General features: G+C 50.6%; 8 protein-coding genes across 8 annotated transcripts; 3 read left to right on the top strand and 5 right to left on the bottom strand.

The window, feature by feature from the left end:
- Positions 1 to 280: 280 nt before the first annotated feature.
- BO97DRAFT_452911 (nucleic acid/nucleotide deaminase domain-containing protein) lies at positions 281 to 1,919 on the top strand (the record flags this gene model as incomplete). Its single annotated transcript, XM_025699048.1, has 3 exons — positions 281 to 830; positions 888 to 1,350; positions 1,402 to 1,919. The coding sequence occupies 3 exons, from the start codon at positions 281 to 283 to the stop codon at positions 1,802 to 1,804; spliced, it is 1,416 nt and encodes a 471-aa protein (XP_025556058.1). The 3' UTR covers positions 1,805 to 1,919.
- Positions 1,920 to 2,572: 653 nt separating this feature from the next.
- BO97DRAFT_78912 (uncharacterized protein) lies at positions 2,573 to 3,118 on the bottom strand. Its single transcript, XM_025701063.1, has one exon. The coding sequence runs from the start codon at positions 3,079 to 3,081 to the stop codon at positions 2,674 to 2,676; it is 408 nt and encodes a 135-aa protein (XP_025556057.1). The 5' UTR covers positions 3,082 to 3,118; the 3' UTR covers positions 2,573 to 2,673.
- Positions 3,119 to 5,724: 2,606 nt separating this feature from the next.
- BO97DRAFT_420287 (uncharacterized protein) lies at positions 5,725 to 6,747 on the bottom strand (the record flags this gene model as incomplete). Its single annotated transcript, XM_025696642.1, has 2 exons — positions 5,725 to 5,865; positions 6,247 to 6,747. 2 exons carry the CDS (start codon positions 6,745 to 6,747, stop codon positions 5,725 to 5,727), a joined length of 642 nt encoding a protein of 213 aa, XP_025556056.1.
- Positions 6,748 to 9,283: 2,536 nt separating this feature from the next.
- Positions 9,284 to 11,324, top strand: BO97DRAFT_452907 (putative rhamnogalacturonase; the record flags this gene model as incomplete). The annotated part of the gene is made up of 3 exons (XM_025699047.1): positions 9,284 to 9,506; positions 9,578 to 10,194; positions 10,259 to 11,324. 3 exons carry the CDS (start codon positions 9,284 to 9,286, stop codon positions 11,159 to 11,161), a joined length of 1,743 nt encoding a protein of 580 aa, XP_025556055.1. The 3' UTR covers positions 11,162 to 11,324.
- BO97DRAFT_402497 (M20 family metallopeptidase) lies at positions 11,232 to 12,992 on the bottom strand. Its single transcript, XM_025694519.1, has one exon. The coding sequence runs from the start codon at positions 12,748 to 12,750 to the stop codon at positions 11,488 to 11,490; it is 1,263 nt and encodes a 420-aa protein (XP_025556054.1). The 5' UTR covers positions 12,751 to 12,992; the 3' UTR covers positions 11,232 to 11,487.
- Positions 12,993 to 13,232: 240 nt separating this feature from the next.
- BO97DRAFT_402496 (carboxylesterase family protein) lies at positions 13,233 to 15,346 on the top strand. The gene has a single exon (XM_025694518.1). The coding sequence runs from the start codon at positions 13,345 to 13,347 to the stop codon at positions 15,094 to 15,096; it is 1,752 nt and encodes a 583-aa protein (XP_025556053.1). The 5' UTR covers positions 13,233 to 13,344; the 3' UTR covers positions 15,097 to 15,346.
- Positions 15,347 to 16,836: 1,490 nt separating this feature from the next.
- On the bottom strand, positions 16,837 to 17,954 carry BO97DRAFT_430949 (uncharacterized protein; the record flags this gene model as incomplete). Its single annotated transcript, XM_025697468.1, has 4 exons — positions 16,837 to 16,916; positions 17,066 to 17,180; positions 17,295 to 17,523; positions 17,650 to 17,954. The coding sequence occupies 4 exons, from the start codon at positions 17,952 to 17,954 to the stop codon at positions 16,837 to 16,839; spliced, it is 729 nt and encodes a 242-aa protein (XP_025556052.1).
- An 81-nt stretch (positions 17,955 to 18,035) lies between these two features.
- Positions 18,036 to 23,668, bottom strand: BO97DRAFT_452903 (HC-toxin synthetase). The gene is given in 3 exon segments (XM_025699046.1): positions 18,036 to 20,904; positions 20,978 to 21,030; positions 21,048 to 23,668. 3 exon segments carry the CDS (start codon positions 23,485 to 23,487, stop codon positions 18,241 to 18,243), a joined length of 5,157 nt encoding a protein of 1,718 aa, XP_025556051.1. The 5' UTR covers positions 23,488 to 23,668; the 3' UTR covers positions 18,036 to 18,240.
- Positions 23,669 to 23,731: the final 63 nt, after the last annotated feature.

Below are 23,731 nucleotides of genomic sequence, written 5' to 3'. Positions count from 1 at the left end.
TCCTGCATTGTCTTCCTCCCGCACTGTCTTCCTCCCGCACTGTCTTCCTCCCGCACTGTCTTCCTCCTGCATTGTCTTCCCCCCGCAATGTCTTTCTCCTATCTCCCTTCTTGCATATGGCCTTCCTCCCTCCACCCCGTAGCTGATTTTCTTAAAGTATGTATTTGGCACAAAAACCTTATAAGTGGCCTAAGTACCCGTGAATTGTTCTTTTTTTCTTAATGAGCTCGCAATCCGAACTTGGTTCATATTTCGTGCAATTTTCTATAATCCATTTAAAATGCCATCTTCAAAGCATCTGTTCATAGTCCAGAACAATACCACCTACAAACAATTGCCTATTGACTCAGGCCGCGTCGGGCCCCCAAGACTGGACGCGTATCAGAGACGTCTCGGTCGCTTCTACGAGCCTTTGTTTCTTTTGCGTGTACTAGGACAAACCCGTGGGCAGCACATAGCTGGCTCACCGGATGCTAGTTTGGAGCAAGCACGGCAACGAAGATTCCTACGTAACCTCGCCTTTGTTTGCGACTTTACCAAAGGAGGTATTTCTTGCACTGCCATTGGGCTTGAAGACAGCGAAACATGTTACAATTTCTGGATTTCGTCCAACACATCTGTCGACAAAATCGTCGAATTCGCGAAGAATGCTCTCAGCCATCTGAAGCGAACTGCAACAGTCACTGGAGACATTATTGAACAAGATAAGGCGATTTTCACCAGGTTCTGCCTTGACTTTGCGATTAGCCGAGTCAAAAAGGAGCGCCAGTGCTTGTTTCAAGCGATCAAGCAGTGTTACCCCATACCAGGCTCTGTGAAAACGAAACAAGGTTCGTAAAGGCCAAACTACAGGTTCTTACAATCTGACAGACTAACCGGTTCAGTAGATCAGGTGATAAAAGTTTGGCTTGAGCGTATCCTCGAACAGGATGATTGTCTGGCACTTTGCAAATATGCATATGTCCACAGAAAGTCCATATTCACCAGGATAATCGGGCTGAAAGCTCAAGACGAAGAAAGATTAATGGGTCTTCAAGACAAACGGTCACCTTTTGCGTCAGTTATCCATTATCTAGGGCGACTGGCACATCACATCCGGGCACCATTGCAGCTGGTTGAGGATGCCTACCATTTGTCTCACATCCTTGACTCACATCAGGTGATGGCTATCACTTGTGTGCCTTCGGTGCCTCGGCCAGCGCCCGATAATCTCACCACGCTCGATGGTATCCTCAACAGGATGTTGAAGAAGGATGACCCGGAAAGGCTTCAGATAAAGAATTCTTTGCTTTCTATGAATTCTCAATCTCAATCTCGCACCTTTCAGGATTTCATGGAACAGTATGACAAGTGTACACCGCAGGTGCATGCAGAAGTGTAGGTTCTGAACCATTTCTTCAGGATGAATCTGTCTTTCGTGGGGAATGACCGTTACATTGCTTGTAGCAAACCGGCTTGTCTGTGTTGTGAACTGTACTTCAGGTACCATCCGGCTCGAATGGTCATTCCTGAATCTCACCGCAAAGTCTGGGTTAACTGGGGCCCACAATTAGTCAAGAATCCGACGAAAGGGGATCCAGAATACGATTTGCAGGTGAAGGTCCTCAATGAGATGACAAGTGAGATTCGCCGCGCTGTTATTGCTGATGTCCTGGGTCAATCGATATCAAGTCCCTGGCATCCTGATTCCCAAACAGCAATTTCAGATGACCGGCGGTCTCGCGGAGATTTGGAGGGGCTTCGGGGAGATACGTTCCGACATTTGATTGCTGATGGCAGCTTGGAAAATGAGGCAACTGAATGAAGCACAGCGAAGGTTTTTGGGACAAACGAACTCAAGACAGATTTGTCGGATGAAGACTCTGATGCAGAATGTGGCGGAGTATCTCTCAAGATGTAAGGTGGTATTTGATTTGGGCTTGCAACTTGATTTGGTTTTGTCTTTCTGGCTTTTTAGTATTTCAAATCTTTCTCTCTCGCTTTTTCTTTTTCTTTTTCTTTTCTCTCTGATTAAACGTAGATCCTCGTTGGGGCCTTGATTACAAGCAGGAGGCGAGTGTACTTCTACCTCTTACCAGACGTTACGATATTGAAGGGAATCTAAGGTACTATTCGAGAATCCTTCATCCAACTCGACAAAACATAGGCTCCATATACGAAGTTCCTCAATCAGACACAGAGAGACTACTAATATTTCCATGCTGATTTCGGCGGTGTCTGCGAAGATTGTCTCTCCGTGTGAAGGGTTCACCGCACAATTTACACACACCGCCCACTTTCCACCGTTGCCGAGCCCAGTCACCGTGATGTACTTCAATATGTCGACGCATATGAACCTGCTGAGCCTTGGTTACCGTACATTTGGGGCATTTGACTGGCTTAACATGAGTGCGCATATGCTTTCTGTGAAGAGTCAGCGGGATGAACAGAGCAAGTGGTGGTGCTAGCTTACCGCAGATCACATTTTCTTGAATAGCCAGTCTGGGCCACGCATGCATGATGTTTGCAATGATATAGTCCATCCACAATGGAAATATCGTGATCGTAAGAAGGCATCGGCGCTTCTGCAAATCTCGAAGCGCATGTTCCTGAATCGACCCGTCCTCCAACAACCACAGCTGTGGTGGTACTCTCGTGACCTTCGTCACTCAGGCATCCATCCAAGTTCCTTCTCTATAGAGATTGGATTGGAAGAGACGGTACCTGTGAGTCCAACGCCGCCGTGGTCAAAGTCGGGGTTTCCCCGACAATAGCAGGATGTGACTGGCTTCCAGCGAAGACTTCCATCGGGAGTAGGTTGTTCGGTGCGAATAGGTTTGGGTATTGCTGCGGCCAAGGAGGTTCTCTGTTGTCGCCGATCGCAGTATCGGTCATTATCGTAGAAGGAGGAGCCAGGAGTTCTCCTTGTCTATCCCCTATCACCATTGGATCGCAATAGCCCCCGAGTGGAGAAGAGGATAAATCGGTTCCATTGTAAATTGACGAGAAACCCATCAGTCCGAATGAATAATCCGTAACTTCGCCTTGTGGCCAGGCTGGGTAGTATTCGTCCTCAGCCTGGCCGAAAGATACAGATGTCATTGTGAAGACCAACACAAATTGAACCCGGAGAGAAGCTTCGACCACATACAAAGGAATGAAAAGCTCGAAATGCTGGGAAGGAGATGACTCCTTATGTATTAGGCTCAAGTTCGTTATCAACCTGGCTAATCTGGAAAGTTTTGTGCCAGAGAATTCTCCATGGGCTGGACTAGCGGTGTGTTAGCCCCTTACGTCTGGCAGCTTTGCAGTGACTCACTTGGCCAAACTCACCGGTGAAGGTCCCCACGTAGCTGCCAAATTTCTTTTACAGGAGTGTACGGGTGTATGATAACGTTACAGGCATGACTGGTCCAAGAATGATGAGTAAATATACTATAAAAGGTGCGGTAAGGAATAACAGAGAACAAGTATCTAAGCAAAGAACAGCACGCTGCGGAAGAAAACAATACCGGGGCCTCTGAGACAGGCTCAGCAGGTTCGCGAAAGGTCTTAAAGCACTTATTCCGGTCCTATCCAGGACTGCTTCAGCAGTTCAACGGTAGTGACGTGTACAATATACCCAGCTGCTTTATGGAGAGGTACAGCGCCGGGACATAATGAACTAAATCGTCGTGTACCTCAAAATACCGTAATAGGAGAGGGCACAACACGAGAATATTCTAAAGGTTCTACTCAGCGGGCCAAGGATGGTGACTACTAATTGCTCGAATGGAAAGAGACGCATGGAATAATGCCTTGCGTAAAGTTATGTGCTATGAGTATACACAAGAAAGCAGGTGAGGAATGTGACCACAATTGAGTGTGTCCTTGTAGCTGCAGGTGATATTGGGTAAAAGGCTTTCTGTTAGATTATTGTTGGGGCAAGTACCACTCCCTGGCAGTTCGTCTCAGCAGCCAGGAAGAATAACCTTGGTAGGTATCTGTCAATTGGACGTGGCTGTCTGTGGAATACAATCTCTTTATGTAGTTTGACTGCCGTGTGTGTACTTCTCTCTAAAGCCGATTCTCTGGAGCTAGATTGTTGTTCGCGTCAAGAGGTACCACAAAGATTTTTTACCACCGAATCAGGAATACCCTTGACGACCCCCTTGCCTGGAAGGGCTTTGTATACGATGATATGGAGCAGGCGTTGGAGCAGCAATTACAGATTCATGTACTGGATCCCTTGCGTTAAGCACAACCTGCTTTAACCGATAAACATTATGTAGTTGATAAATATAGAATAAGTATAAGTATAAAAACTAATTCTAAAATTGATTCATTAACTCTATTAAATACTCTTCTTTGAATAGTTAGATATTTATATTTTACTATTATTAATATAGATCAGACATTCTCCGGTACAATCCTGGGGTGTTTTACAGCGTACTCGCGCATCAGCTTTTGTACAGTACATCCTTTAAATCCCTTTCCTTGTACCAGACATCATCTGCGTCGTCATATCCAAACTACTATACCAGATACTCATCGATAATCGGCCCTTATAAACCCCCAGCACCCCCGAAACGGCCCTTAGAAAGGATACAAGTTTCGTCAGTTTAACCGCCGCACAACGGATAAGGTTCTAGATAAGCAATGCTGATAACGGGGTGCACTCGTGAACCCTCGGGCAGCTTGATCTTATGTTTTTCCCTCTGGAGCCTTGGAGAACAGGCCGTAATCAAGAACAGGTTCTGGAACGGCTGGTGGCTTCCGCATACAGGTGGTCCACTGAGCCAGATCATAGTAGCATAAGCCGTACATTTTGAATCATGTGAGCCAGGCCCTCTCGTCGGGACTCATTGAACAGGAGCTTGATATTTAGTTTCAACCTATTTTCCACCCACCCCCAGTGCAGTCAATGGGAATCATATGACAGCGGAGGATTTTAGACAGCGGTTTGATAATGTCATCGCCACAGATGCTTTTCGCGCGCCATCATCCGACACCAAGTGCAGGATGCCATCTGATATGATGCAATAGTTGTGTAAGCAAACGTCTCTTAGAGCTCGCTTGCCTCAAGCAGTTCCTCTGAGATTCGTTCATCCTCCTTTGAGCCGTAACCCCTATGCCTGCGCATTCTAGTAAGGACTTTCCTGCTTCGCTCTCTGATGAGGCATGTCTGTCGCCATGATAAACTCGTTCACCCATATGTCTTCCTCGTCCGCGAAAGGCTTCTTGTGCTATCCTTGTTCTTCGGTCCGGGTTCAAGTAATGCGCCGGCAATTATAGTAAAATCAGAACATGAAGCTGGACCATTCGCTGCATATAGTGATGTAGAAGCCATAGTGGCGCGCGAACCATATCGAGGCTTCAACTTCAACAATAGAACAACAACATAGTATGCTCGAGGATCATGGCCAAGGTAAACCAGGAGACTTCTCGACGTTCCCTATCTGGGAGTGATAATATTCTACTTCGGTGAGGATAGAGGGGCAACAGGTGGTGCGGCCGAATCTCACTCTCGTGCGCACGGCGCGCTCCTTGAGCTACTGCCTCCGCTTGTCCGCTTTCTCGCTTGCATCAATCACGGTCCAGCGCGGCCGGAGGAGGGGAACTCGTCCTTGTTGTCCTTCTCGTATAGATCCTTCACGAACGGTGGCATATCTCCAATAAGTTGGGTGAGGGATTGGCGAAAACGGTTGCGGTTCATCGGGCAGTAGTGAGTACTACTGTGATTTTGCCTTGAATCAATCCCTTCTTTTATTCGTCGAATCGGGTATGTGAATTACCTCCGATTGGGGCGAGTTTAGATTCAGTGAGTAGTATGCAAGGATCCAGAATTTCCTCAAGGCTGGTCGCATTCGCAGGGGTCGGCAGAATCTCCGGGGCAGCCGTGACGATCTGTGATCCAGTGAGCCATTCCAGTGCTCGGTTCCACTCTGGGAAGGGGTCTACCTACCTGCACACCGTAATCATCGATATTCTGGTACAGGACGCAGGGAACATAAGATTTCTCTAAGGAGAAAACAAACAACAACACCTGCGAGCTAACTAAAATACATTCTGCGAACCACCCACAACACAAGAATCCCAAGGCAACAACGCGATTTGCAGCACTTATCGCGCAGGACAGAGGTCGGGCCACGCGGGGGGAGTACTAGCCCTGGAGGGAGCAGTACAGCCACCCGCGTGTAGACAGTTATTGCACCTCTGCCCAGTTCCTGCAGAGATATAGTCGCAGAACGCCCTCCCGGAGGAGGGGTCGCGACAGTATGTACACACCTGGTCGGGCGGCGGTCGTCTACCAGCTCGAGACACGAGGATACCCTCGCGGAGCTGAGTCTGGACGGCCAGCTGCGAAGAATTGCTCCACCTAATGTACGCGACAGAGCGCAGTACGGGTGCGCGAATCCACGCCCGCTCGCGACCAGCCCCTGTCGTGTGCTCAAGGTGGTAGCTGCGCATGCGGCTGATGACCTCTGCCAGGTCGCAGAGCAGCACGTAGGCATCCTCGCGCGAGCGAAGTGCCAGGCAGAAGTGGCCGTTTCGGGCCCAGAACGAGACACCCAGCTCGTTTTCCATCGTATATGCTCGCTCTGGGCACTGCTTGCTGAACCTGGTCGTTTGAAGATGCCCATTTGCATTGAACTCCAATGCCGCACGTCCTGGTAGGAACTGGCTCAAGGATGTGATACCTGTGAGGACAGTAATGTGGCCTGATGGACGGACGAGACTGGCCAAGGCGCTCAGGGTGCCGATGCCTATAGCAGTAATCTCCGACATTAACATAACAAGAATAGGTATAAAGCCTATCTCAAAATAACCGATGATAAAAGATGAGTTATGCTATTGTTAACGATAATAGTTCACGCATGGAGAGATCAGTGTTATCGGTCCGAGTTCTTCCTCGAGTGTTTACGAAAGACGTGCAGACTGCCCTCGATCAATAGGCTTAAATGGAGCTTCGAGATAAGAAGCTTGAAGGTTGACAACCATCCTTCGCGCGGATAGCGCTGCGAACTGCAATCTATAAAGAGATAGAGATATTCACAGCATGAGCAGAGACAACATGGCAGAGGATACCCAATCATCGCCATTGCAGGATCCACAGCGATTTGCGCTTCTGAGTTATTAGGATAAGAAGACCTTTCGTCCCGCATAGTTTTGCACTGCCCGTCGATGATTGCAATTTTGACGTTGAAATCCTAAGGGTGTTTTCCCAGTCAGATTCGGATTGACTGATCTGTACCCCTGGAAGGAAATTTTTGACCAAGCCGACGCTTTTGGCTTGACCGTCGCAGATAAACCTTTGACGTAGCACCATAGAGGTCTGTCTGACTTCGATACTAAACATTCAGCAGATTGGTCTCATACCTTTGATCTTGCAGTCGTTCAAAGACCGACACCTCCCATGCTGTCAACCCTGCTGGGTAAACGCAGTACAGGTAAATTCTTTGTGGTCGCCGACTAACAAAACATTCAGAAACATTCAGAATTCTGTCAGCACATGAAAGATAAGAATCTTGGCTTCGTCGACAGTGAGTAGATCGAAAACGAGATCTCTGGGAAGCATCTCTGGGATGCTCAACGGTGTCGTCATGACGATATCCACTTCCTTTATGACCGGTCGGTCTAGCTCACATTGATGCCAGAATCCTTTGTGCATTCCATCGGTGTTTTCTCAACACTGATAATAATCGGCCTTGGATGCACAAAGTTGGATTTCTATGCAATCAGCACGCCGTTCGACATCTGTGAATTTGAAATTCCTCCGGATGTCAAGACTGTCCTCGCGGGTGGGCCTTCAATCTCTACATGCGCGACTTTAAAGTAGGTCTGCAAGACAGAAGTAATTGATTCCTTTGTAGACTCGGCGAAGAAGGACGATCTGTGGGCGCGGCCAGATCGGGTGTCGCCCCGCTGCTTTAGGGCCAGAGATCGATCCATGATATGTCCAGAAAAGCCCAGAAATCGAGCTTACCACAACAGTGTCCTCGTTTTGTCGAGAAAACAAAAGTATATATGGCGCGACCTTCTGGCACACTCTCTGTATCTTCTTTGTCCCTTCGCATAGGGAAAGAATAGATATCATGGTAATCACGACCGTGCTGTGCTGCTGCCGCCGTTAGAGTATTCTGGAATTGACTCAACGTTATCGGTGCCATTTCGAGTGGTTCCTGATGAGTCAATGGCAGCAGCTGTCTCGCTCAAGAGCCTGTATCTTGTTAGTCTGCGAGATCGATTATCTGGTTAAGTTTACTTACGGGTTCGCTTGCAGACGCTGAGCTGGTGATGGCTTGGCTTGCTCTGATGATGTTTTATCTGAGGATGGAACTTCGGTGGACGAAAAGTGCTTCTGAATAGTGGAAGAATAGAAGAAGCTTTCTTACTTCAAGTCATGATTGGCGAATCAGTCTCTGTATACAAGGCTGATTCTAATCAGGTATCATGGTTCTTCATGAAGGGAGAGGAAGGAAGAGGAACAGGTAGGATGAGGAAGGAAGAAGAGACTCCTTGAGATAGAGAGAGAGTGGTGTGGAAGTTGCTTTCCCTTATGACTTCTGTCAGATCTTTGGACAAAGGGGATCATTGAATAGATGATCAATGAGGGTAATTAAATGCGACAAGTTTGTGAATCAGGTTCAGCATGTATTAACAGTGCCTTGGTCTCGCCTTTTCCTCCCACCACTATCCATAGGTCAGTCTTCACTACGTGAATCTACGCTAGATAGCCAGCTCTAGCACTTATCCTTTGCCTGCTGTCATTCACTCAGCCCATAGTTTCCATAGCGAGGCAGGATCTCATCACGGATCGAAACAGAGGTCTGATGCTTTCCATACGATAGCAAACAATCATCCAGTTTCAGAGAGAGTAGTTTCCCGTAAATCCTGCTTCCGTAGCATCAAAATTAATCTCATCTTGCAGCCAATTCGTCATCGCTTCTTAATACTCCGAACCGAAACAGAACGGTCAATTTGTGTGGTGGAAGAACCGGCCAGCATTATCCGGGGAAGAAGGACGCCAAGGACCCGGGGTATGCAAGTCATGTCTTGGGGGGCGGGGTAATATCCGGGCTCAAAGAAGGGCTAAAGCAGACTGGCTCGCTTCTCCAAGAGCTGCAAGGAACTAGTTCGCCGGACTCTTGGCCCTGTGCGAACCCCCACCAACGTTCGGTATATTCGTATCCGCGCTCGTTCTATACCGATGCACCTCCGGGCTTGGCTTGCGGAGGGACAGGAGGACCATGGGCCATAAAATTGAAGGCGTGTCTACCAAGTACAGCTATTTCCGCACAAGGAAAAGAAAGTATCTTGCACAATGCTGGGGTCTGTATTCACAACTGGGGTGTTGCTGGCCTCGTTGTCCGTGGCCTCGCCGGTTGCCCGCGCGAATCCACCATTTCTGATCAACGTGGACGATGAGACCGCCATTATCGGGAATGATTTCTGGAATGTGACCATTGGTCGTCAGTATGGCACTAAGCTTTACTATAAGAATGTTGACCTGGTCGGGGACGCGTGGGGGCACTATGTTTCCTACAGTACAGTCACTCTCCTCTCCGATAACCCAGCCTTGGTATAGCGCTCAGTTTCACCCCTAACGTCCTCGCAGATGGAGCCCAGAGCGACCTAAATCTCACAAATGCTCGAATCCACAAGGTGACCGGCGACTACACCGACATTGTCTTCACAGCGAAGGAAGGAGAATTCCACTGGGTTCTGACGCCAACATTGACAGGCGCATATCAGTATTTCGTGAACACGGCTCTACCCACGCTCGGCGAGTTCCGCACACTCTGGCGGCTCGCAAACGACAGTTTCACCCATGGGTGGACAGACGAGCGAAATGAGGCATTGCCGCCTCTGTCGGACATTGCTAATGCCGCCAAGATCCAGGATGAAACCTGGCAGCAAGCCGATGGCACGTACATCACCAAGTATGACTTTGCAACCTTCTTGCCGGTTGTTGAAGGCGAGTCCGCTCTCTGGGGAGTCTACGGGCCGCTTGGTGGTCAAAAGTCGACTGGAGAACAAGTCGGCTCGTGGTATATCCATGGAGGCAAAGACTATCTCAATGGCAACCATTTGAAGCAGGAGTTGTTGGTGCACCGCGAGAGTCAGACCGGCGATGCGGTGCAGCTGAATATGATCCATGGAACGCACTATCAGGCTGTCAGCAGTGACTCGTTCCCTGAGGGTAAAACTTGGGGTCCGTGGTTGTGGTATTTGGTAAGTTGCGCCAGCAGCAACGCTCCTCACCAGGCAAATTGGACATATCTGACCATGATAACAGAATGACGGGTCCGTCGACGATGCAGCAGCCCGCGCGAAAGCGGAAATTGCGGCTTGGCCGTACGAGTGGATGCAAGACAGCAATGGCTACCATTCCCGCGGGAGTGTTCGAGGCCATCTCGTGCTCTCAAACGGACAGCCCGCTAGTGGCGCGGCGGTTTTCTTGGGGGACAACAACTCCCAGACTCGCTCGCTGGACCAAGGAGCCTGGTACTATCACCGGACGTATGCAGACGAGAACGGGTATTTCACCATTGAAAACGTTCGCGAAGGCACTTGGGGCCTGCGTGCGTTTGCCAATGGGGGTGATGCGGTAGGCAGAGTGACCACTGAGCTGGAAAAGAATGACATCGCCGTCCACAGTGGTGAGGCCCTGTGGTTAGGGGACGTGACTTGGTCTCCGCAAGGTCGCGAAGTCATCTGGCAGATCGGAGAAGTTGATCGCACAGCTGCCGGCTTTGCCTATAGCGGCGCACCGCACGAGTTTGCCCGTGGTTTGAACTGCCCGGCCAACCTCACCTTCAATGTCGGAAAGAGCGAGACCAAAGACTGGTGCTTCGAGCAATCCTCACTCGGTACGTGGACGGTCGAGTTTAATCTCCCTGCCAACTCGACCCATGGACGATCAGCGATACTGTCTGTTGCCCTGGCTGGGTTCAGCGCCGGGAGCTCAGCTACAGTTTTGATGAACGGTGTCTCCATCGGGACTATCAGCTCGAGTGTTCTTGCCAGCGACCCCAGTAGCTATCGTTGTGGCACGTTGGCGGGTGAATGGCATCTCCTGGAGTTTCCAGTTGCGGCAGATGCGCTTCTGAATGGGACCAATTCCGTTGAATTTCAAGTCACCAAGTCGACCAAATTCCGCGGGTGGATCTACGACAGCTTAATTCTAGAGTGGGCCTGATTGCGAAGATGTTGAAGTGACTGCACCTCCACCATGTATAGATCCGGAGACCTTGTTCGATTTCACAATGCCAATCTATTTCTTTTGTCTTCGCATTTAAATGAACTTATCGCCCATCAAGAGCCTCTTGACTATGTATAAAGACATTCATACATGATATAGAAGATTTGCTCAGTTATTGACACCCATCTATTGATCCAAGGTGACTCTGACAACGCCTGTCAATTCATTACTCGGCGAAGTCGCCCAGGGCCGAGCTTTCAAAAGGCGACGTAGGTGAAAAGTTTTCACACGGATTGAAAGCATAACTCTTATCGACGAGAAAATTACTTTCTGAGATAGGTCAACGCTGCAATGCAAAGCGCGTCGACACCCGTCTTCATCGTCGGTTGAATCGCCGGGGCGAACAGGGCTGAATGATTGCCAGCAATCTCGTGGAGGCGATCGTTGGTTTCAGCTTCATCCCACACATCTGGATCGATACCACCAAAGAACCAGAATGAACATGGACGGCCTTGACTAGTGCCAAGGATCGAGAAATCCTCACTGACATTCGTTCGCGGCGTATCGGCGTCGAAGCTGTCTGCAAAGTGTTCCCCGAAGGAAGCCGCCAGCTCAGCCGTCACTTGCTTATCATTGATGGTAGGGGGAAACTGTCTGGTCGGGGTGAACACCGGTGGCCGAGGCGAGCCACTGGCCATGCACTCGGCCTCCACGATACGCTTGATCGCAGCGAGGATCTTCCCTCGCGTCTCCAAGCTGACCGATCGGAAATCCACGCCCAGTTCTGCCGTGTCCGGGATGACATTCTCCGCCTGGCCCGCCTGCAAGCTCCCGACAGTCACGACCGCCAGATCGCTCGGATCGATCTCCCGACTCACAATCCCCTGCAACCTCACCACCACATTAGCTGCCAGCAGCACGGGATCCACCGTCTGATGCGGCAGAGACCCGTGCCCTCCGCGCCCGTAGAGCGTGATCTTCAAACTATCCGCCGCAGCCATGATGGTGCCGGGCCGGGAGCCCACACTCCCAGCGCGCATCCGCATCACATGCTGTCCGAACACAAAATCCGGAACGGGGATCCTGTCGTACAAGCCATCGTCAACCATGGCGCGGGCACCCTCCCCGCGCTCCTCGTCGGGCTGGAACACGACAATCAACGTGCCCGTCCACTCGGATCGGATCCGGTACAGCTGCTCGGCCGCGGCCAGCAGACACGTAATGTGCATGTCGTGGCCGCAGGCGTGCATGGCCGGCTTCTCCACTCCAGCGGCGTCCTGCATCCTGATGGTGCTGGCGTAGGGCAGGTCAGTGATCTCTTTGACGGGGAGGGCGTCCATGTCCGCCCGCAGAAGGACGGTCTTGCCTGGCCCGTTGCGTAGGACGCCGGCGAATCCATGGCCCCCGATTTGGGTGTGGATCTCGTAGGCGTTCCATTGGCCGAGGTGCGCGGCTGCTGTTTCTGAGGTGGCCTTTTCTCGTTTGGAGAGTTCTGGGTGTGCGTGGAAATGTTTGTACAGGGATTCGTACGGGGTTAGGTCTAGAGGATTGGTGGAGAGAATCTCCGATGGGCTTTGGCGCGTCATCTTTGTATTCGCCTTGAGTACTTCTATAAGGGCTTGGAGACGTGAGAGCAAGTGAAATTGATTGAGGACGATAGAGTTGTTGTCAGAATTGAGGCGGTGCGGAACTTGGATGATGGACTCTCATAGGCGACTCATGAGCATAAGCTAAGGAAAGTAACCAAAACGGGATTAGCATGGTATAGTTGAGTTTGTTAAGGGTGTAAGTTTATAAACCTATCTCGAGACTGGCAAGATACTGATCATTTCCGGCGCACTTTGAGTATGCGCAGTTTAATCTTGGGTACACCGACTAGTGCTTATAACCCATCGTCTAAGCGGACGAGAGAGGGAAAAGAAGTGACGAGTGAGTTGGACTTTTCGCGAGGGTTTCCCAATAAGGAAAGCCGCTCGGCCTCCGGCTACGGCCGCCAATCGCAAACAATCACTACAAACAAAAAAAAAACAGTTGCCTACTCAGCTTTCTTTCAACATCATCGTCATCATCACCATCATTACATCCATACTTTCTCACACATATAAGAGATCAATGGATCCATTGATTTCTGGGACCAAGATGTTTATCAAGGACATCCTTATGAATACGCAGTCTGTACCATGCTTTTTACATCGTCTCTCCTGCTCGGAACCTTGGGCTTGTTGTGCCTGGCAGGCCCTCTGCCACCGAGAAGCATTGCTCCCACCGTTCACCTTCAAGACACCGACATCTGGTTTACTGGAATCGCCACCAGCAAGATTGAATCTTTCCTCAACATTCGTTTCGGTGAGGACACAAGTGGCAACAACCGCTTTGCCCCTCCGAAATCGTATGCCTACCCGGCCGGCTCGATAGTGAACGCCACTCAAGCTGGCACAGCTTGTCCACAGCGGAAAGTCCCTCTGGCGGATTTCCCTGTCTTTGACAACCTCACCAATATATCCGAAGACTGTTTGACTTTGCGGATAGAACGGCCAATTAACACGTCAGCCTCCGACCGACTACCGGTGCTGGTCTTTATCTACGGAGGCGGCGATACAATTGGGCAAATCTACGATTCCGCCTATGAACCTTCACTTTTGGTAGCCGGCGCTGCTCAGCGTGGTCTCCCAATTGTTTATGTAGCCATGAACTACCGTCTGGGCGTCTTCGGGTTTGCCTCGTCACCAGCTTTGAATGAGTCTGATTCACTGAATGTCGGCCTGCTTGACCAGCGATTGGCTCTGTGGTGGATTCAGGACCACATTGAGGCTTTTGGTGGAGACCCTGATCGGGTCACCATCTTTGGCGAAAGTGACGGCGCGACGGGAGTGGGCCTGCAGCTGACAGCCTATGGAGGACAGGAGTCCAAGGTGCCTTTCCGCAGAGCCATCATGCAATCAGGCGGTGCCTCTGCAGATCCAGGCACAGCCACGACTATATCAGCTCAACATACTGCTGAATTGATTGAAATGGTTAATTGCACCTCTCATGGTGGTTCTGCTCTCAGTAAAAGCAGGGAGGAGCTTCAATGCCTGCGTCAGCTTGCCCTGCCAACCCTTTTGAGCACAGCGAATGACTACGAACTCACTTTCGACGGGGGGCTTGATGTGTTTTTTCCGACATCACCGTCGACCTTTGTTCCAGACAGTCCGTCGACACTGCTTAAAACCGGTCACTTCGCCCGTGGCATCGACATCATTTCCGGCTGGTGCGAGAATGACGCATCTCTATTCACGCCTACGAGGATTGCCTCCTCGAGTGATGTTTCTGAGTATCTGCTTGGAGCCTATTCCGGCCTCTCAAATGCCACAATAAAGAAGGCTCTGGAACTCTACCCCGTTTCTCAATTCTCTAACGACACCTCCGCGAAGCCTCCTGTTTCGGCACAGTACTTCAGAGCTAGTCGAATGCAGCGCGACCTCGAGTACACTTGTGTGAGCTTGTTGACAGCAGAGGCCAATGCTCGGTACGCCACCAGCAGCCATGTCTCGAACTACCTTTACGTCCTGAATCAAACCATATTCTCCGCATTCTTCGAGAAGAAGGGCGTGCCGTACTACGGCGTCTCTCACTTCAGTGACATTCCCTACATATTCAATTCGGCTTCTCATGGAGTATATGGCTCGGTGGCTACAGAGTCTGATCGCCAGCTTGCTTCGGCAATGGGCGCTAGCTGGGCTTCCTTTGCAACGTTTGGCGATCCGTCGCGTGGCAACGGCACCATCACCGGATGGTCCCGAGCCTTGCCGGCCGGGGCTGGGCTCGGGCCTTCCGCCCCGCAACTGCGGGTTCTGGGCGGGTCTACCCCGGGCAATCATTACAATGAGCAGTTGATGGAGCGTTGCGCTTTCTGGAACTCGCCCCACGTGCTGGCTGAAATAGGTGTTTAGCCTTCTTACTTATGAGCTATCTGCTTGGCCGAATCGTCTGAACTGTATTGGATTCTTTTTTTCTCATACAAATACTCAAAGTTGACATCCCCTCGTAGCAAAGCTGGGATGAGCTTTGTGAAGGCTGTATATGGTTCAACATCGGCATTTATCTACGTGGTTCTCCTGTATACTTGTATAATCAAAAACTTCCGACCAGATGATTCGATTCAGGGGTGAACTTGGTCAATTGGAGGTGACTTGTGGGTGGGTGGGTGTTTTTGTATGAGTTGCTCGTGTTGTCATCGCAAGGTTTGTTTTCTTTTCTACCTCTTCTTCTTTGCAGTTTCGTATCAAGGATACAGAGGGATGCTTAGACATAGATATCTCGCAACAGGATCAAGGCATGCGGGTCTCGACGCCTTTGTACACTTCACTCTAACTTACCTACTTCCTCTTCTCACAATCACCACTTTCCTTTCCCTCTTTTCCCAGTCTCTCATCCTTATCTCTCTCTCCCATCTTATCTCATTCTCAACTTCTTCCTATCCAAGCCAGCTACGAACTCTGTCATTTGATCAGAGCCGGAATGACGCGAGAATCCGGCTGAAGATCGGGATGATCTGGTGCGTTTGCAGACCGGGAAGCTGGCTGTCGCCTTCGAGGCGGCGGAGCTCGCTCATCGCCGCGAGCACAGCCTGACCGAGTCTTCCAAGAAGGCCAATGCTGTACGAATTCCCCATCGAATTTGCGAGGCGATCCAGCTAATCTAGCCAGCCAAACTTGATCCCCTATCGCGAGTTTGTTGCGTTTCGTCGGGCTCTCGCCGCCGGCTCGTCGATGATTCACTCACTGCCTGGTGATGAGGGCTATATTTTGTGGTTCAGGGCGAAATAAGTAGCTCTGAACCTGTCTACCATCAACGTGGCCAAGACGGCAGTCTTTCTGCTTCCCAGAGGAGAAGATAGCAAAACAGTTAATCCTCAACCGAAGCCAACAACAAGAGAAAGCAAGGAGAGCTTGGAATGGCCGAACAGCAAGAAGACTCAAGCGTCTTCTACTTCTCGCGACTATTCACAAACCCCTACAACGAACCGAGGTGGCACGATCCTCGGACGCGGGGGGACATCATTAAACCAAGCTAAGCCCATCATCCCGCTCGGGGGCTGCAAGCGAATTTGGTGGGCATGATGAGCCAGGCATTTGACTGCACACAATCTCACGGACTACAGGCCCTTGGGCGAGACGACTTCCGTTGCCTTATCACAAACCGCTCGTGGCCGGTAGAAGTCGCGAGAAGTCGCACATATATACCCTTTTTCGTCGCTCGGCAGAATCAAGGGAATACTTATCTAGTCAACTCTACTTGCGCTCACTATCGTTCCTCCTATTTGATGCTCTTTTCATATCGGGGTAAGCCTTAGACTAGCTCTGTAGCGGTGCTTTTTAGCTTTGTTACTCTGGATTGTACATAAAGAGGTGGCATTATGGTTTCATAAGCCTTGTGATAAATCACAAGCACCTTAACCAGCAGCACTTATTTTTACTAGGCTACCTGTATCTTTGTTTAGAATTTGTGTCTCGTTGACCGTCACTCCCGACTCCTTACCGTGGAAGCTGAGGTGGAGAGGAGACGAAATGCCTTCCCCCCCACCCCCACCCCAGGCCGGCATACACTATATTTGAATGAACTCATCAACGTCCTTCTCCACTCCGGAGGCATGCAAGTCTTCTTGCTGCCTGTTATGACCATCATCGGATCTAGGAAAGAGCCATGATGGTTGTAATGTTTTCATCACGGGAGGGGGGAGAATCGTAACGGTAGCGAGTCCCGATGAACGCTATTTGGGAGGTCTTCCCTCGTCATGAGGATGACAATTTGTCAACTTCTGATCCTTGCCAAGCAATATGCGCCTGACACCACGATCCCAAGATTTACTCACCATGCAGGAAAGGATAAACCATAGTATGCCAACACCACAAAAACGACCACGAGTAAACATTTTTATAGCCGCGTCGTTGCCATGCGTGAAAGTGAAATCATATAACTTGGTCGACCGCAACACCAGCACCTGATCCTGGAAACACGCTTCGATGACGCGAGCCTTGAAGCCTATAAGCGAGAAAAATCAAGACCTGTCCACCCACGTATCAGTTCAGTTCTCAAAACCCAGGATAGTCAAAACAGTGAGACAGGAACCGAAGACGGTAAGACATACTGGAGAAACCATCTGATGAGCGAATCGCTTCTTCCACAGCTGGTACAACATGATCCGCAGCCTCGGCAGCAACTCGCCGTAGAGGAGGGTCGATTCCTGGGCGACCATGTTGTTGTATAGCACGGCCTTGACATGCGCGTGGGCAGGCCCGTCCAGATTCGTGATGTTCCAGCATCCGAACTCGGGCTGGTCGAGCCTGTCTAAGCCTCGGAATGGGTAGTCGCCCACGCTGTGATGCAATGTGTCAGTGGGCAGATACAGGGGGCTGGTGGGATTGACTTACCACGCGCGCGTCCAAGGGGCTCTCTCCCCTTTAACGAACACTTGACAGTGGTTTAGTTAGCGATCGAAAAACATGTTCATCGCGTATGCACGATCTCTTGGGCAGGTGAAGCACGCTTCGTAGTCATCCATGCCGTTGTAGGAGTCTCCGAGAGTTTCTTCGTTGAGTTCTGGGAGTAGATGGCCGTGGTAGGGAGCAAAATAGCATGGTTTGTGAAGGGCATCTTCATCGAGGCCGATGGGCACGACTCGGATATTGAGACGCGTCAAGTGTTCCGGGGCGAATTCATCTACTCCGAAGTTCTTGATTGCCAGGTTTAGAAGTCTTATCGCTTCGCGGAGCTTGTGACGTGAAGGGCCCTCCTGAGGCTTTGTCATGGTGGATCTGATCTATCTTAAACACAGATTGAGTCTCTGAGCTTGTATATAACTAAGTGATGGAGTGACTGACTTTCACAAGGGTTACAGATACGGCAGTGGCTTGGCGGTGGCTTGGGTGTCAGCCACCGTTCATGCATCTTGCTTGCGACCAGGAGGTCTCAAGACTCAGCATACTTCAGAATTAAAGCAGAATCAGAATCAGACAAGATCAAATCTCTCAAATTCAAGGTTATAGTAACGCTTCTATTTTCTGCTTCATCAAAAGATCTACCTTCAGGCAAGGTCAAACCATCTTGTCATAGCGCTTAGCTTGCCTAGCAAGAGCGCAAACCGTTGGATTCGCAAACAAATCCGCCACGGTGAAGTCCAAACCACGCGCTCGAGCCCGAGCCACCAAACCCATAGCCAGAATGGAATCACCACCCAAGTCGAAGAAGTCGTGATCAACCCCAAATTCCGCAGATTCAATCTTGAGAGTATCCGCAAAGGCCCGATGCAACACCTGCTCGACGAGGCCGGACGGATCCCGCCTGTCGACGGTGTTCGCATCAAGATACTCCTCTCTAGGCAACTCTGCGGCCAGGGTACGGAGCAGCCCGCGGTCCAGCTTGCGGGATCTGCTCAGAGGGAACGAGTTTACACAGACAAATGCGGACGGGATCATGTATGCCGGCAAAGAGGTGCGTAGGGTGGTCAATGCCGTTGTGATCTGCGCTTGCAGGGATCGATCTGACACTCGGAACATTTGCTCCCGCGGACGGAGGAATGCCATCAGGATAGGTTTTCTCTGGTTGCTCTTGCTGTCATTTGAAATGACAACCTCTGCCACGGCCTCGGCGACGTTGGGAAAGCTGCGGCGCAGGTGATACTCGACTTCCCCCAGCTCGATACGCTGCCCGCGAAGCTTGATTTGTGTGTCTTTGCGTCCGACAAATCGCAGTGTACCGTCTGTAGTATATTGAACCAGATCGCCGGTGCGATAGAGACGCGAGCGAGAGGTCTCTGTATCCCGGAATCCGCGCAACCACGCTGGGTGCGCATCTGGAGCAATGAAGGAGGCGGCGGTCTTGGCAGTGTTGTTTAAATACCCATAGCCCACAATAGGGCTTTCCACGACGAGCTCCCCGACTGTTCCGATGGGTCTCAGCTTCTGGTCGTCCTGCGTGTCTACTATCCAGCACACTGCGCTGGTTGGTAGTCCGACGTTATTCGGGTCCTTTGGATTATGGACATTTTGATTGAGTGTAGTGAGAATGGCACACTCTGCAGGGCCATACAGGTTGAGCAGGTGGACTGCTGGTGACCACGTGGAGATATCTTCGGGCGCAACCGGTTCCCCTGCCAAAACCAGCGTCTTCAACGTGGGAACCTTTTGAGGTTGAATTGTGCGCGCCACAGATGGTGTCAAGCATGCCCAGTTAGCCTTCAAGCTACTCATGATGTGCGCAAGATCACCCTCCCTGTCTTTTGCTGAGGGAATACAGACACAGCCGCCGGCTACAAATGTCAGTAGGTAATCTGCAATGCTGATATCGAAAGCATACGCTGCAAACTGGAAGACTCGAGAGGTAGTGTTCAATGACAACGCAATGCTATTGGCTTTGGCGCTGGTACACCACGACTGATGTGAGATAATAGCACCTTTCGGCTTCCCCGTCGAGCCGGAGGTGAAGACTGCATAGAGTGCCGACTCGGAGTTGACCTCGTTCTTGAGAGCGGTGGTGACGATCTTGCTCTCCGGCCATGCGCAGTGAGATTCGCCTAAGACGACAAAGGCTTCCGCGATCTGAGATGCACGGGACGCGTTCTGCTCTGATGCGATGATGAACGGTGCCTCTGCATCATCGCATATCCCATGCAACCTCTGTGCCGGGTGAGAGTCATCCAAGAGAATGAACGCTCCTCCAGCCTTTATCACTGCCAGCATTGCGACAGCAATCCAGCGTGACTTTTCGAAGTATAGAGGAATGAAAACACCAGGTCCCACGCCTTTTTCTTGAAGGAAACGAGCCATATCAGATGAAATCCGATCCAACTCTCCGTATGTGAAATTGCCATCCCAGGCGCATACAGCGGGAGCATCAGGCTGAGTGAGGCTTTGCTTTTGAATCCACTTATGAGCACAAGTCTCAACTTTCTCGGGGAGATTCCAATTCCACTGTTCCAGCTGCGACCGGTCCTCTGGACTGATTGTGTCCAACTCGCGTAGACGAGTCTCCTCAGATGCAGTATGCAACGTTTGCACGATATGTCGGAGTTGCTTAAGCATTCGATCCATTTGCATGCGACATACAACATGCGGATCAAATGTCGCCTCGATGTCTATCGTACCTGATCTTTGCTGGCAGATCAAAGTGATTGCGTAGGAGCTGAACGCGCCAATCTCAGATTGGTCTTCCTTGTCGGAAAACATCCATTCCTTGTCGCTTGCTTCCGGTTGAATGACAATATGACTCTGAAAATTGCAAGCTTTGGTGGGACCCTCGCCAAGGCGTCGGAGGTTCTGGAGACCTACTTGCTCATAAGGATTTGCAGATATGTAGAATCTTCGCAGCTGCTGAAGACTCTCTTTCACGGTCATTTCTGGATGAAGGTCCAACCTCAAGGGAATGGTGGCAATGGTTGGGCCAGTCATATCCTCGACTCCGAGCACGGGAGCACCACGGCCGCTAACAGTGAGACCGAAGACCACATCAGAGGTCTCTGTGTAGAGTGAAAGAAGCATAGCCCAAGCTAGCTCTAATTTGTCGGCAAGTGTATAATCACTTTGGGCTCTCAGGCGTAAGGGAATCACAATCGGACTCATCACTGTAGCCTTTGGGATGTAAGTCGGGGTGGGTAGGGAAGGGAAACTGGCACTCTTCAAATCAGTGAGGCAGCCTTTCCAATATGCCTCCCGCTCGGCAGTAGTGCGCTCGATATACTCTATGAAAGGACTGAATGGCCTCTTCTCCAACTTTTTCCCCTTATACGCAGCTTCGAGCTCACGAAGGAGTACGGGAAGGCCCCAGCCATCCGACAGAGCGTGGTGGACAATCAGCGTGAAGGTTCGTAGCTGGAAAGCATCTCCTTGCTCATGAATAATTGCACGAATCCAGGGTTGCCCCAACTTGCAAGCTAGTGAACGGTTCACTGTCTCCATTCCTTCATCATTAAGCGGGCTCATCTCCAGCGTGGTCGCTCTACGCATCACAGCCTGGTAGATATTACCATTGTGGGCTTGTACAAACCGAGTCCGCAGTATTGGGTGAGCGTCGACTAGATCATTCCACGCAAGTTTGAACCGATGAGCATTCACTTGAGTAGATAGTTTGTACCGGAACACGCCCGTATATGAGCCTGGCCTTTTGGCTGCAAGAGAGATCAGTCCTGCTTGAAGTGGTGTGCAAGGATACACGTCCTCGACTTCCGTCTCGTGGTCAAGCCCGCATTGCTGCATGGTAAGGTCGATTATTTGCGTGCGGACTTCTTGAGTCGGAATTAGAGAGAATGGTTGCACCGCGGCACTTTCCGGGGCGACACGGACTCCACTTATCATATCGTTAAGGGCTGGATGGGCATATAAATCCGCTATGTCCAGTCTTAACCCCTCCTTCCTCGCCAGACCGGCCAGCTTCATGGCTGCTACTGACGTCCCGCCGAGGCTGAAGAAATTATCTTGAAGTCCAATGTCGTCCATTCTGACATCCAAAACTCTGGACCACAAAAACTGGAGCTTCCGCTCAATTGGGCTGCAAGGCTTGCTCTTTGCCGCGGCAGAGCTTCCACTATACCTGCGGAGATCATGCCGGTTTAATGCTGCGGCCAAACTGCGGAGCGTCTGCCGATCACTCTTCCCGTTGTTCGTGAGAGGCATCGAGACCAAAGGTAGATATGCCCTAGGAACCATGTATTGGGGAAGCGATTCCGATAACTTCACTTGGAGCATCTTCGCCTTGGCGTTGAGGTCCGCCGTTGGTTCCTCGAGCCAATTGCTCTGCGGTACGTGCGCTGCGGTAGGATCTGATTTCAGGACAAGAAAGGCAATCAAGATCGAGGCTGATGGTTCATCCGCGAGTTGAATCATGTCTACAACAACGTCCTTGATGTCCTGAACAACCAACCGAATGCGGTGCTCGACCTCTCCAGTGTCTAGACGCTGGCCATGGAATTTAATCTGCGTGTCCTTCCTGCCAACGTAACGGATAGAATTTCTTGCAGCGTCGAAAATGACTAGATCGCCTGTCTTGTACATTCGATCTCCCTGAGATCTCAAGCGTCGGTGCCATAAAGGAGGACCAATAAATACTTCAGCCGTACGTTTCGGGTCGTTCAAATAGCCGCGAGCAACCAAGGCTCCCTCTAATAGTAGTTCCCCAAGCTCTCCGGGAGGACTCAGTCTGTCATGGTTGGCAGGATCAATGACCCAGCAGTTGACTCCGACTCCTCGTCCCAGGTTTGCTGGGTCAAACTGTACTCCTGTCTGTAGACTCGTAGCCATGCATCCAATGGTACATTCAGTGGGACCGTATCCGCTGATACACTGCATATGGGACATCCACTTTTCAATGTCGCCTTCTCGTAGGGCCTCGCCCCCAATGACCAATGTTTGCAAGGTGCATAAGTCCTCAGGCTCCAGCACTCGCGTGAGCGAGGGGGTCAAGAATGACCATGTGCACTTTAACCGCCGACAAGCCTCTGCCAGGTTATCTTTCCGCTCCGTCTCCGAAGGTATGCACACGCACCCGCCCATGACCAATGGCGCGAAAATATCCAGCAGTGACGCATCAAAGGCATGAGAAGCAAACTGAAACACACGAGTTCTCTCGTGAATATTCAACGCAGCACTATTGACGACCACACTGGTTGAAAGAGACCTATGCTCTATGACAACTGCTTTAGGTATGCCAGAAGTGCCCGACGTGAAGACCGCATAGGCGGTATTTGTGCAGGGGACCTTTAGGGATGGGCCCAGCGTCGTTGGTTTCCTCCAGGCAGAATCATTATCGTCATCATCAACCACAACCATCGCCCCCTGAAAACTGAGCTTTTTCGCTGTGGCCTTGGTGGCGATGATCACCTTGGCTTCAACTGCTCGAATGGTCTCCCCAAGACGTCGGATGGGGTGGGAAGGATCCAAGGGTACAAATGCAGCTCCAGCCTTTAGCACACCCAGAAGTGCTAGCGGATACCAGCGCGACTTCTCTGAGCACACAGGAACAAATCCTTCGACTGAAACTCCTAGATTTCTCAAATGAGAAGCCAGGCAGGATGAAAGATGATCGAGAGTGGAATATGTAAATTGCCCATTCCAGGCGGCGACCGCTTCGCGCTCTGGGTGTGTCACGGCCTGTTGGTGGAACAGATCATGAATGCAAATGTCGACGGAAGGCTGCGTCTTGGGATTGAAGGCATCCACTTGTTGTAACTGCTTCTGGTCGAGATGATTATCGCACACAAATTCTGACGATTCGCGGTTCTTGTCGATGGATTTGACGGGCCCGTACAAGTGTTGATTAGTCCCGTCTTTAGAGTTGTCGCTTCTGGTCATATTTTCTAAGTTCGATGATATACCATATAATGTATAGTATAGCGCAAGTGACGAAGTCAGACGGAGTTGAATGCACAGATAGCTCTCGAACCACAAAGCGCAGGATAGAACACGTGCAGGTTATCGTTTGCAGTGTTTCCGTTCAAGTGGCTGTTGAAGAGAAACAGGTATTGGATTGTTCTATGGTAAATTGAAAAGGTCATGGAGAAAAGAGAGAAGAAAAGGAAGAACGATGGATGTGAAA

Source organism: Aspergillus homomorphus, assembly GCF_003184865.1.
Source record: "Aspergillus homomorphus CBS 101889 unplaced genomic scaffold BO97scaffold_2, whole genome shotgun sequence".
Taxonomy (NCBI): domain Eukaryota; kingdom Fungi; phylum Ascomycota; class Eurotiomycetes; order Eurotiales; family Aspergillaceae; genus Aspergillus; species Aspergillus homomorphus.
Note: the sequence above shows the minus strand (reverse complement) of the source record. Positions and strands in the feature narration are given on the sequence as shown.